At 42.9% G+C, this 13,322-nt stretch overlaps 1 protein-coding gene across 2 annotated transcripts; it reads right to left on the bottom strand.

Moving 5' to 3' along the window:
• Window positions 1-86: 86 nt before the first annotated feature.
• kdm2ab (lysine (K)-specific demethylase 2Ab) lies at window positions 87-12,860 on the bottom strand. Of its 2 annotated transcripts, none has more exons than XM_088988205.1 (23): window positions 12,656-12,860; window positions 12,232-12,299; window positions 10,436-10,574; window positions 10,167-10,245; window positions 10,031-10,077; window positions 9,733-9,911; window positions 9,514-9,620; window positions 9,320-9,413; window positions 8,875-9,028; window positions 8,650-8,765; window positions 8,265-8,391; window positions 7,912-8,180; window positions 7,708-7,785; window positions 7,334-7,594; window positions 7,104-7,232; window positions 6,916-7,002; window positions 6,605-6,841; window positions 6,165-6,194; window positions 5,113-6,089; window positions 4,811-4,974; window positions 2,013-2,159; window positions 1,301-1,516; window positions 87-1,209 (listed from the first exon to the last, which is right to left on the bottom strand). In XM_088988205.1, the coding sequence occupies exons 2-23, from the start codon at window positions 12,265-12,267 to the stop codon at window positions 1,028-1,030; spliced, it is 3,855 nt and encodes a 1,284-aa protein (XP_088844331.1). In that variant the 5' UTR covers window positions 12,268-12,299; window positions 12,656-12,860; the 3' UTR covers window positions 87-1,027. The 2 variants fall into 2 exon arrangements, with proteins under 2 accessions (XP_088844331.1, XP_088844321.1); XM_088988195.1 differs by having other exon boundaries at window positions 12,232-12,272.
• Between the last annotated feature and the right edge of the window lie 462 nt (window positions 12,861-13,322).

Below are 13,322 nucleotides of genomic sequence, written 5' to 3'. Positions count from 1 at the left end.
ATTACTTTTGGTTAATGTGGTTATTTTTTTACGAAAAGAAATGCAGGTATATGTGGTGGGGGACGACGACATCTTTAGTACTCAAGTGAGATTCATTTTTTTATTTTGTTGGAAAATACAGTTGAAAAAAAGCAAAACAAATAATTATAATGCTACAAGGATCCCTGTTTTGAACACCTAAAAGAGGAAAACATTGACACAAAGGTATTGTATACATATATATATATATATATCTATATTTCATTTTTAGACATGAGGCCACAAGAGTAGTCTACGCAAAGTTTGTATCAGGGAAAAGTAACAAGGGTGCAAAGAAACAAACAATCCTATCCCCATTTATGCCCCTCCCTCAAAAAAAAAAAAAAAATACATTTCCACAATGAAGTGCGTCATGGTATTTGGCGAAAAACTGTCATCCTAGAAAAATATATCAGAGTTGGGGGAGGGTGGGAAGGGAATCCCTAACATTTCTGGAAACAGTCTCTGGACAAAATTAAAGAAGAGTTTGGAAGGAATAGCACCTGATGTCTAATGGTGGTCAAAAAATGCACCATTGTTGACACCTGCTCCTTGGCTTGTCATTCTGCTCTTGGGGGAACACTGCTGCCCTCCTTGATGGGCAAGCTCTACTTGCTATATTGATGAGACACATTGTTCTTATGTTCGTGCACACTTGCAAAGTAAACAAATTTAAGAATTTGACTTTAGTTACAAAGAATCAGCCCACAGTTGCTTCACGTGCAGCAAAAAAAGCATCACCAAAATGGAAGTAAAAAGTGACTGATTCAATTTGAAGGTGCTGAAATTTTTTAGGGATTATTTAGTCTAACATCAACGTATAAACAACAATTTCCTCCCCACTGCTCAAAAGTTAAGACAAAAACAAAAATAACGACTCCTGAGTCTTTTTAGGTAAATTGTCTCTTTCATCAATAGCGTCAATAGAGAAGCACTCTCTCCTCTGTGCCACTGCAGTACAGGTCTACATGAATGTCCTCGCTTTGCCGCATTACTTTTGAATCCGGCTTTAGGATATTCTCTGAATCAGTTTTTCGTCCGACAGGCAGTAGAGCGCGTTGACCGATAGCTCCGAGATAAAGGACTCACACGCTTTGCGGGAGACGCCTTTACAGCCTCGCAGGTCGAGTAGTGATATGCAGGACAGGCGGCGGAGATACATCAGACATGTGTCTGTGAGTTTACTGCTCCCTGAAACAGAAACAAAAGTCATCATTAAGTATTGTTCAAATAAAACCGTTTAAGAATCTTTGCTCTGCATTTTAAATCATCCGTCTCTCACCTCCTAGGTTGAGTTCTGTTAGTGTGTTCCGGGTGGATGAACCCACCGCAGTCAGCAGATTGATGGAGTGGTCTGTAAGGCTGTTGCAGTGAGAAAGGTCCAGTTTTGTCAAGTGGGGCATGTGGCGAATTACCAGCCGCAGGGTAGAGTCACTAATGTCCAAGCCACCGAGTCGCAAACACTGCATGGTCCTCAACTGACTGCGGTTATCACAGCCTAGAACACCACCAAAAGGAAATATATCAGAATGCTTCAAGAAGGCTTCAATCATCAAAAATGTCTAGTTAGAGTGAATGTACTGTCTCATAAAGTGACAGATTAGGTGTTTTTCCATTGATAAAATGTCACATAAAGTTCATGTCTCTTTAGGAGGCGTGACCCAGTGAGTGCTCTCCAGAGTTTTGACTCTAGCTACGATTGATAATTTCCCAAAACACGATGGTTTCGTGCTCGCATCTTCGGGCTTCTTGCAAATGTTATACTTTTTGTAGTTAAGACTGTGTATCCTGTTCAACAAACAGTAGGTTGGGCAACTGTTGCCCTCCTTTTTGTTTTAGAATCACTCAAGTGGCAGCATATCTGAATCTTGCTCTATTTCAAATGTGAGCTCTCAACAGGAAGCAATAAAATAAATATAAATAAAATTATTGAGCAAGCAACAGCTCATGAGTCAAAAAAACTAATTACGTGACCCATTCAGAACTCATGATACCTGGAGGAGTGACTAACTCCCTGATCTGAGCATCCTTGACCCCATCTGCGTGTCGTACATCCAGAGTGCGAAGGAGAGGGCAAGCAGAGGAACACAGTGCTGAAATGGATGTCCAGGAACAACCCGCCAACATCAGATCCTTCAGACCTGAAAAACAAAAGTAGAGCGTTGCTGATGTAACTTTAATTTAACAAGAATACCCAAATGTAAATACATATTTATATGGAGCTTTCACAATATAGGCAGTCGTAACAAAACTCTTTACACAACGTTTAAAATGAAACAACCGGTAAGACAACCAGTAAAACAACCTCATTTTAACAATTAAATAGGCAAATCTGGAGACATGGCACTTGCTTATTCCCTTTGTCAGGTTTATAAACTCCTCATCCCCAAACTTCTCCAGCTTGGTGTGTCCCCCACGATCTGCCAGTGGACCCTCAGCTTCCTGACAGGACGGACACAACAGGTCAGACTGGGAAATATATCATCCACAACACGAACCACGAGCACTGGAGCCCCGCAGGGATGCGTCCTCTCTCCATTGCTCTTCTCTCTCTACACAAACGACTGCACCTCAACGCACCCAGCTGTCAAATTCATAAAGTTCGCAGACGACACCACGGTCATCGGTCTCATCAAAGACGGCGACGAGTCTGCGTACCGACAACAAGTGGAGCAGCTGGAGCTCTGGTGCAGCCGTCACAACCTAGAGCTGAACACGCTGAAGACAGTTGAGATGATCGTGGACTTCAGGAAACATCCATCACCACAGCTACCCCTCACACTATCCAACTGCCTCGTGTCAACCATTGAGACCTTCAAGTTCCTGGGAATCACAGTCTCCCAGGACATGAAGTGGGAGGTCAACACCAACTCTATCCTGAAAAAGGCCCAACAGAGAATGTACTTCCTGAGGCTGCGAAAGAAGCATGGCCTGCCACAGGAGGTGCTGCAACATTTCTACACGGCTGTCATCGAATCCATCCTGTGTTCTTCCATCACCGTTTGGTTCGGGGCCGCCACAAAAATGGACAAAATCCGACTTCAACGGACAGTTAGGACGGCGGAAAAAATCATTGGCACCGCCCTACCCACTCTCGAGGACTTGCACACTGCAAGAATCCAAACTAGGGCGCGGAAAATCCTACTGGACCCTCCGCACCCTGCCCACCACCTTTTCCAGCTACTCCCCTCAGGCAGGCGCTACCGATCCATGCGCACCAAATCCAGCAGACATTTAAACAGCTTCTTCCCCCAAGCCATTAACTCTTTGAACTCTTTCAACAGTAGCCAAAATGGAACCGTATAGTGCCACTTAGCAGTTTTTTTTGGACAACGATACTAGTGCAGCGTGTTCTACCGGAAACAAATTCCTTGTGTGTTCTACATACTTGGCAATAAAGATGATTCTGATAAAAGTTGGCTGTTTCAAAGCTTTTGTTTGTCACCGCTCCCAAACTGGGGTCCATCTTTTGAGGTATTTGGATTTAAGGGTGGCCATTCAATCAGTACTGATGGAGGGGACACCCGGTATGCTGGTGAGATAATTTGTAAAACAAGCTGACCAATCACAGATTGAAGTTGGTTTTTGTCCATCACCAGAATTCTCACTAATCTGGTTTGTAATGACGGACCTCAGCCAGTCACTGATGGACTCTTATTTTGCTGATATCAGGAAACACGCAATGCGAGTCTTACCTATTTTGTGTACATCAGGGCTGATGTATAGGGTGAATGTGTGAGGATAACAAAAAATAAATAAATTAAACTGAGTAGAAAACACAAACCCATGATGTACAGTATTTTTTGTGTTTTGGAACATCGTACTGCAGCGATCCTGTCCGACTTAATAATAATAATAATAATAATAATAATAATAATAATAATAATAATAATAATATCAGTGTTTGACTAATATCTGCCCAGAGGCGTACAACTTTCAAAACGTCTCGGCAACTTCTTCCAGAAAAAAAAATATTATTTTCAAATCAAACGTTTCGAGTATGCAAATTGCGAAACGAACATTAAGAGCATTTTTTTTTTTATTTAAAACAGATTCTTATCTTACAGACAGCGTATTGTCGGTGTTCAAATACCTGACATGTTTCGGCGTCTACTTCCGCCTTCATCAGACGTCAGACGAAGGCGGAAGTAGACGCCGAAACATGTCAGGTATTTGAACACCGACAATACACTGTCTGTAAGATAAAAATCTTTTTTAAATTAGATATCAAGTAGACAGGATGAACTTAATACAACGAACATTAAAAGCAATAACGATGGCTTGGCCTTTATTTGATTCCAGGTTCCAGCAAATAGGCTGGGGATCACCACTCTGCTGCTGGCATATGTATGCATCATCGGATTCACAAGTGGTGTGTGTGTGTGTGTGTGTGTGTGTGTGTGTGTGTGTGTGTGTGTGTGTGTGTGTGTGTGTGTGTGTGTGTGTGTGTGTGTGTGTGTGTGTGTGTGTGTGTGTGTGTGTGTGTGTGTGTGTGTGTGTGCGTGCGTGTTTTAACATTGCTTAACCAGCAATGTTGTCTTTATGTTAGTTCTCAAATGTGAAACCAATTGCGAAATTTGAGGGATTATTGGCATCAGTACTTTTTTTTGTACTGAAGCAATGGCTTTTGGCATGGGTTTTGCCTGGACAATTATGATGGACAAACCGGCCCTTCGACAGAGTGCCGAATATGGGAAATTTTTACCATGCCATTCCCCATTTACATAGCGAACGGGGGAGTGCAAACCTTGCTATGTGTGCCTGTCTCTGTTGGGCAGGTAAAATTTATTACCTGGGAGCCGTCCAACAAGCCAGCTCAGTTGTTTTTTGGAAATGTTGGTCCAGGAAAGATCAAGCGAAGCAGGTTGTCTCTTTATGATGCCAGTTAGCGCTTGAGGCGTTATGACGCGTTTGACGCTCAGGTCGATCTGCGCCCAAAGCCGCTTGTCGAGGCACCTGCACATGCGGAATAAAAGAAAAAAATGGCTATGATTATTTATGAGCAACAAACTTCAGCCACATTGTATGCTAAACCCAACAGCAGAAGGTGGATATGACTCTTGGATAAAGTGAAATAAAATGTCAAACACTTACCATTTGTACCAGTTCTTGCAGACTGCCATACATACACAGAGATCTGCTCGACTTAAATATCTGAAGACAGACACCCACACTTCCCTCTCACAGTCCGGCCCACTCCCACTGCCCTCCCTGTCAGCTTCACTGCCATCCTCCTGCAGGGCAGACAAAGGGATGCGATGGTGTGGAAGCTCAGATGAGCAAGATGAGGATGCACCGTTGCTCAGCTTTGCCACATCGCTTGACTTTTTTCTTTTGGCAGCATTATGCCCCTCGATGTGGTGTGATGTGCATGGGGTTCCCTTGCGGGTGATTGCTGACATATGACTGTTGGAATGTTTATTTGGATTCCTGATCGGTGGTCTGATGAGGGTTTTGTTGTGGTTGTGTTTTGCTGGGGCAGCAAATTGAGGAGTGATTGCCTCTAGTTTGGGAACAATTGCTGAATGCTCCTTCTTGTCATTGGTGGGCCTTTGGAGTGTGACCTTAACAAAGGAGCCATCAGTGTCCTGCCTCATCTCATCTCCATCATTTTCTCCACCATTTTGGTTGCCGTCTCGCTGCTCTTCCTCATCTCTGTCTTTGGTTGCTTGTCCACCTCGCCTTGACTCTGGCTGGTTCTCTTTATTACCAACCAGTCTCCCATTTTGTGCCCTCTCTTCTTCATCATCCTCAGAGCTGCTGCTGTGAGTGCTGCTACTGGTTTCATGCTTGACTTCTAAGCCCTGATGGTACCTACTACGTGTCATTCCTCTGCCCGCACCACCTCCCCGCAGTCTCACCCCTCTCCCACGCCCTCTGCGGGGCTCTCCCTTGGGTTCAAAGGTAAGACTGGAAGAAGACTGTTGCTGGAGTGACCCAGTGATCCTCGAAGAGGTGCCAGGAAGGGTGACACTTGGCCAGGAGGTGCCCTGACCTCTTCCCTGAGATAGCGTGCCCACTGGAGAACGCAGGCGGGACTGTAACCTGGCACGCTCCATTGCTTGCCTTTGCTACAAATGAAAAATTATTTTCAACACAAATAACTTTACGTACAAGCTTATTGCATACACAAGAGTTGAACTTACTGCAAGAATTCTGCTGCGCTCTAGCTTGATCTGTAATTAAAGAAAAAGGAACAAACAAAAGTTATCATTATTGAGATGGGATTACACTCTTTCATCTAGAACAGCTTCATGTAACAAAGAGGGTACAGAAAGTGCTTAAGAATGAATGACTCTCTGTGTCTTTGTGTTGTCATATTGTATTTGTGCTGTAATATTATGTTATTTAGTTTTTTTTTGTTCTTTTGACTTCAAGACGGCGCCGCGAGAGTGGCTGCCTTTCCAGCAGCTCATGTATTTTGTTTTTCTACTTTCATTCCTTTCATCACTTTGCAGCTGTGAAATGTAAATTTCTCCACTGTGAGACAAATAAAGGCAAATCTAATCCAATCCATATATGCAATGTTGCAATAATTCCGTACAAAATGCAGCAACACATTTTTACAGGTGTAATAATTGCTTACTCTTTTCTTCAGTCGAAGCTCCAGTAGACTTGCTCTTTTGCGGTTCTGCCGATGTTGCAGTAGCAATTTCTGAGAGGGTGGCGGGGCTGTGGGTCGAGCTGTGGGTTTCAATGTGGGTCTGCCACGTCGACCCTGCATCACACCTTCACCAATGCCCACACCTTCCCGATGGCCAAATTTGGACGGTGGAAAGGACACTGAACTCTCTGAGGTTTCACTTTCCCCTTCACTGGAAGACTGTTGTGTCAGGAAAAGATAGATCATGTAATTGTAAAGAGTTATTGCTTAGAAAGAAAAATATGAACGCATACCTCTGACTCAGAACCTTTGCTGTTATAACACCTCGGACATTCCCAAAGGCTTGGCAAATCTGTATTAATTTTCCCCTCACCAGGATCCTTCAAAAAGATATTGAGAGGTGCAAACATCGACCGGAGGTGGGGTAAGGTATATTAAAAAAGCATTTGGAAAATGATTTAACGTTATTTAGAGCACTCACCTTCATGCAACGCCGATGGGTGATTCGTGAACAAACAGAGCACTCCATGAGTGTGTGAGTGCTTGGATCAGAGTCTTCTGCTTCCCCTTCTTCACAGATGGCACATCGGGCTGTATTTGGCAAAGCAGGCTACAAAGACAAGAAATTTTGACACTCCAAAATATATATAAATATTATTTTTTTATTTTGATCCCTAAAAAAATCTCTCGGTCTCTCAGAGACAAACTCACCATGAGACACTGTCTCCTGATGCAGCCCTTCTTCATTCTTCCAGGACCTCCAAACTTTCTCATGTCAAGACAGAACTGGCAGTCACCGCACTCTTTCCTACAGCATCCAGCACAAGTCTTGCACCGCACTCGGCGACGCCTCAAAGCAGAGAGCCGTGAACGTTTGTGGGATCTCTGCCCCAGTGGTTTGTGGAGGGGAGGGGCCAAGCGGGGACGGTGAAGTGGCGCTGGTGGGGGTGATGGGGCTTGGTACCATGATGGCTAAATAAAACAAAGCCAAAGAACTGTCAACTTAATTTGGAGGGAGAAAGTGTGAGTGTATGTGTGTCGTGGATTGCTTTTGTATAACTTTGTATTTTAAACATTCTACATACTCTTTTGGGCCACTTGACAATGGGTTCTCCAGTATAGGACAGCTTTGGGACATCCGTAGCATGGTCTTTCAGAACAGCCTACACATGAACAAGAGTGAAGGAAACTATAACTCTGATCTTGCTTACCACAAAGATAAAGCTATTAAGAGTCTTGAAAATTCAGTTTTGTGTGTCATTATCTGCTGACCTAAACTAAACACCCACCTTCATGTCTTCCAATAAAGCTGCAGCATTCTCAATCCCCAAAGGGACACACTTTTTGTTCGCAGGCAATTCCTCCAGCTTCCCCACGAGATTCCACAACCCTTCAAGTTCAAAGGGTGTCAATATGTGCTGCGGTCTGTTAACTTTGCTGTTTTCTTCTATTGGGACATCTTCAGAATCCTTTGACTTTATTTGCACATCTTTGTCAACGGCATTGGAGGTACCGTTGCCCATGTTGTCATTGGTCTCAAGGTCCGCCCGAGTCAAGCCTTTAAAGAGACAAAGGTTTCTAAAAGTATCAAATAGAAACGATCTTGCAGGAGCAACTTTCAAGGCTTGTGTTAAGTCCCAACCTATTCCAAGGGAGTATTTTTGGAACTCAGGGGTGAGGTGGGAGGTGCTTGTCAGGCTGTAGAGGTATCTCTCCAGAACATACCAGCACATCTCATAGTAAAATGGATAGCGAAACTTGGCTGGGACCTAAAAACAACAGACCAAACTACATGAGACAATACATTTCCATCAAAAAAAGACCCACCGTGATATTGGGAGGGGCAAGTGTGGAGCAGTAGCAAATGCTTACGAGTGTTTGCGGATGTAGAGAATGTTGTTTCTCCCCCCCAAAGTTTCATTAAATGTTGTAAAAGGTTGGATAATTTTTTTTCATTATGGCAAACCTTTTTTCCCATTGCGAGCTGTGAGACAATATGTTGCAGAGTTAAAGATCATGTTGCTCACCCGAGTGCGATCTTCAATGCTGTAGATGTTGAGCTGCATGGGAATATTAAAGCTATGAAGGAAATTCCCGCCAAACACCAGGGTGTCCTCAGGTGTGTACACAGCATGGATCCACCCTGAAATGACCCATATATGGTTACTTTAAAGCAGATCGTGGGTCAAAAAGGTTTGGGCAACCCTGCTTTAAACTGTACTACAAAGTCAGTGTATACATTGGTGACAGACCTGAGGGAATCATGAAAGTGTTGCCCTGCTTGAGCTCTATCCTCTGGCAGTCGTGACACTTGTCGCCCAGGAAAAGGTCTCCCTGTTTTCCTGATAAAACCCAGTTTTCATACATCTCCAGGTTCTGAGGGGTTGGTGGAATCAACCAGAACACCTACATAAGACATGTGTAAAGGCGTCAGAACAGGACAGTCAGTATAAAACACTGGCATGGCAAACCGATGCCCACTTGTGGGCCAGCAGAAATCCAATATTCTTTAGAAATCGAGTATTATAGTATTTGTTCCACTGACAAATGTGAGAAAAATCCACAATTAAGAATCTACCACACGGCATTGTTGGTTATTACGACAGTGGTCATGAGAATGACTAAACCCGGTGATTTGAAGAAGACATTTTGCTTCAATTTGTTTGCAATTGAGTTGTTCGAGGCCGATACACTAACCTTTCCCCCTCTGAGTATATGGTACCAGACTGAAGTGCCTCCAAAGTCAATATGGAAATCTGTGAAGCACCCCTGCACACTCATCAGGCAGTACCTATAAGAAGTGAGATACGGATAAAACATTTTTACAAAGGGTGCTTGTGGCAAATGTTGTTGCAACAATGTTTTTTTACTGATGATTTGAATCAACTTACTTCTGTACTTTGGGATAGTGCATGTCAATGATGGCGTTTGTAGAGTCCCTCTGCCTCTCCTTGAGGTGGCGAGGCCACATGTTGTCCACCCAGTCAATTAGATCCACCTGAAATAAGCAATAGCAACCACCATGTGTACAGAACACTTTAGTTTCTCTCAAAATGTGCTTCTTGTATGTAATGTAACACCATATGGCAAAAAAGTCAGTGTGTTCTTACTGAAGCTGGTCGCTGCACCAGGTTCTCCAACCTGGTGTGGCTAAACTCCAAGCTGATAACATTGTAAAGTTTCTCTCTTTCCGAAGGTGGTGTCTCATAGTAGCGCCGCCACTCCGCCATTGACATCTCGATTCCCTTCTGAGTGTTCACATCCATCACATCAACGATGCGGCGACTTCCTGTGATGTCATTAACAGCCGTTAGTTAGGAAACAAGTTAGATTAAGTATAGTATATATTGGTTGCGCTTGATTATTCAGCAAAGGGTGTTGAGTGATGGTGAATGAACAGAAGCTTACCAACAAACACCTTTACATCACTCACGCTGAAATCAGAGTCTGGCATCCTACAAGAGTAAGTGTGAAATGAAGCAGTTTTAATTTTACGGGAAAATAATGAACATGTGCTTAAATGTGAAATAATGAAGAGACTGACTGTATCCCAAGGCCTTCATCTTTCTCAAAAATGATGGGATCCCTCAAGCCTTCTCGTTGGATGTATTCAAATGTGAAATCTTTGGAAAAATATCAACAAAAAACAACAAATTAGTTAAGAGTCAAAATACAACTCATAGGTTGACCAACACTTCTTGGCAGAATGCTGCTCATAAAGTGTAAATTGTGACATAAAGTTTAGAACACAAATGCAAATAATAATTTTCAGCCAAACTTATCCATTGATGTACATATATGTTGAGAGTTCACCTTTTCCTTCCATATGTTTGACCAATTGTGAGCCAAACCTGCTGCACTGTAACTTCTCATCTAGGTCAAACATGCGTCTCCCTTCAATTTCATCATCAGAGATTCCGTCATCCTGGTACCGTCGACGCGTACCAGTACGCTGGTGACAGAGAAAGAAAATGCATTTCAGTATCTAAGTCATCATTTTGTTTTACATAGTAGAGCGCAACAGTATTATTGTTAGAGAATTATTGTTAGTGAAAACTAATGAAATAGAAACAACTACAATTGCCACCTGACTGAGAAGCTATGAGTTGCGGAGGAGTGACATTTCACAAGATGAGTGTGGAAAGCTTTGCAGATAAGTCTGTGTCCCATGTTAGGGGGCCAATGTGATAAAATACTGCTGAGTCTCTTACTATGCTTTAAGCTCGAAATTTTGGGTGAGCGAGTAGAAAATTTAGGGATCCCAGTGCACATTGTAATTGAACTTGTGTAAAGGTTCAGCTTTTCACTCATTGATGAGTGTGTCATATGACTGAAAAGTATATCACAATATAAGGATTTAATATTTGTGAATAATATTTATAGATTTTTTTTAAATAACGACCCAAAAAGGCGGAATTTAGGTAATTGTATTTTAACATGTAATAGTTAGATTTTTAATTGAAAGTCAACTCAGCAAAGAAAAAAAACTAATTAGTGCCTCACTATAACACGGTTCATATTTCACAGCTTTACAGATTCATTGATTATTTTTTTGTGCAGTTTTCTGTTTTTAATGTTGCATCCTCCACCCTGATTGTCTTAGGGACTGTAGACAAACGTCAATAGTCGCCGCACCTCATCACTGTATATCTTGCCAAATTTGCTCCATGACTCCCATTGAAAACCTTCAACAGTATTTCTAAAAACTGGTCAGTTGTAAGATCTGAGAGACCACAGAAGTTCTGTTTGTATAATAAAGCTAACCCCAGCGTGCCACAACCAATATCTGAGAATTTATATCGATTTAAGAAAATAATTGCTTGCAATCTAAGAAAACAATTGCTCAGCGGTAATAATATAGTATCAGAAACAGACATGAGAATTTCAATTAAAACAACATTCCAAATCAAGTGTGTCCCAAACAAAACAGTACCACAATAGGGCAGGGGATAATCTTCCACAAATTGTCCCCTTTGAACCCCCCCCCCCATATAACACTGGTTGGGGAGACAGATGGATCAGGCATGAAAGACCGCTATCAGATATCCCCACCCCCATTCCTCTCTGTATCTGCTGTAAATTGTACTGCTATTAATTTAAACTGAGGGTGTCAAAGCTGTACACAAATTAAAGTGAGTTATTGTTTGGAAAATGGCTTAATAGTGTGGTACTTGTTTTATTTACATGTTTGCAACATTTGGTAAGGTTACATTCTTCCCCAGATCTGTTTAAAAACGACTTCTCTAGACATATTCTCCCAAAATGGGCTCCCTTTATCCAATTGATAATTTAATACAATCAATCAATAAATAACAGTTTGAGCATCAGAAAAGAAGCTCATAGTCGGGGTGAAGCAGCCTTTCGCCACAATGTGAGGTCAAGACAATGAACTTGACCTTATTTTGAACCTGCAGTCGTTCAGACACTTTCAGTGTTCCCGTTTTACAACCCACACCCAAACAAGAACTGGACCAAAGCCGCAGCATCAAGTGTCCCGTGAATTACATTAATCCAACTTTATAAGCGACGCTAAACTTGTTCAAATATATCACACATCGCGATCAGCTGCTCTTAGTGATAAAAAGTCAGCCAGGAAGGAGTTTACCTACCAGACGTTTGCTGTATCGCGTATGAGGATCCTCCATGGTCTCTAAACGACAAAGTCTTATGAGAAGCGCTAAAGACAAAAACAAGTCAATTGTACTCCAACATTGTTACTCTTTTTTCACACCGGAGTTCTTCTTGGTGAAGCTAGCACAGCACCTTGGATTTAGCCAACAGTGATGCTTTATCCAAGAAGCTAACGCTAGCTTTTCGACCAAAAAATGACTACAATTAGGTCGCGTGTTTACTATCGACGGGCGTCGACGAAATGGGAGTACTTCAAAAATTATAACAAGCGAGCACGTTTACGTGTTGAAAATTAATTAATCCGGCGCTGTAGGTATACCCAGCTCCAGTGTCTTTGATAACTGGTCGCCAGCTACCTAGCCGATGTTAGCATCGGCAGTTGTGAGCTTTCCAAGCATTTACCTCAACGTAGAGACGCTGTTTAGTCGAAGCAGCCCGAGTGACGTTTCAGAAAATGAGCGTGGGAGGCTTCTCGGATAAGTTCGTCCCCATGTTATGAGGTCGAAGCGCTGATATATCTTTGTTTGTTATTATGCCATAAAGTTAGACGGAGTCGACGTTCCGGGCCGCCATTTTCAGCTGGTCAAACAACACACATTCACGAACCGACAGGAGGGAGGGAGCGGGGAGACAGGGAGAGGGTGGGGAGAGAGGTGGGGGCACGCGCGCGCGCGCGCGCGAGAGAGAGAGAGAGAGAGAGAGAGAGAGAGCGACAGAGAGACAGAGAGAGAGAGACAGAGAGAAAGAGAAGAGACAGAGAAAGAGAGACAGACAGACAGACACAGTGAGTGAGAGAGAGAGAGAGAGAGAGAGAGAGAGAGAGAGAGAGAGAGAGAGAGAGAGAGAGAGAGAGAGAGAGAGAGAGAGAGAGAGAGAGAGAGAGAGAGAGAGAGAGAGAGAGAGAGAGAGAGAGAGAGAGAGAGAGAGAGAGAGAGAGAGAGAGAGAGAGAGAGAGAGAGAGAGAGAGAGAGAGAGAACGATTTACTACACCCCCTACTGACAACACAGCTCGGATATAATTTGCAAAGAAGCCACCCCATTGGACATGGCTGGTACTATTATAGCAAAA

This window comes from Hippocampus bargibanti, linkage group LG02 (assembly GCF_051943395.1).
Source record: "Hippocampus bargibanti isolate YZ-2025 linkage group LG02, ASM5194339v1, whole genome shotgun sequence".
In the NCBI taxonomy this organism is placed as follows: domain Eukaryota; kingdom Metazoa; phylum Chordata; class Actinopteri; order Syngnathiformes; family Syngnathidae; genus Hippocampus; species Hippocampus bargibanti.
This window is presented reverse-complemented; position numbering and strand designations above follow the sequence as displayed.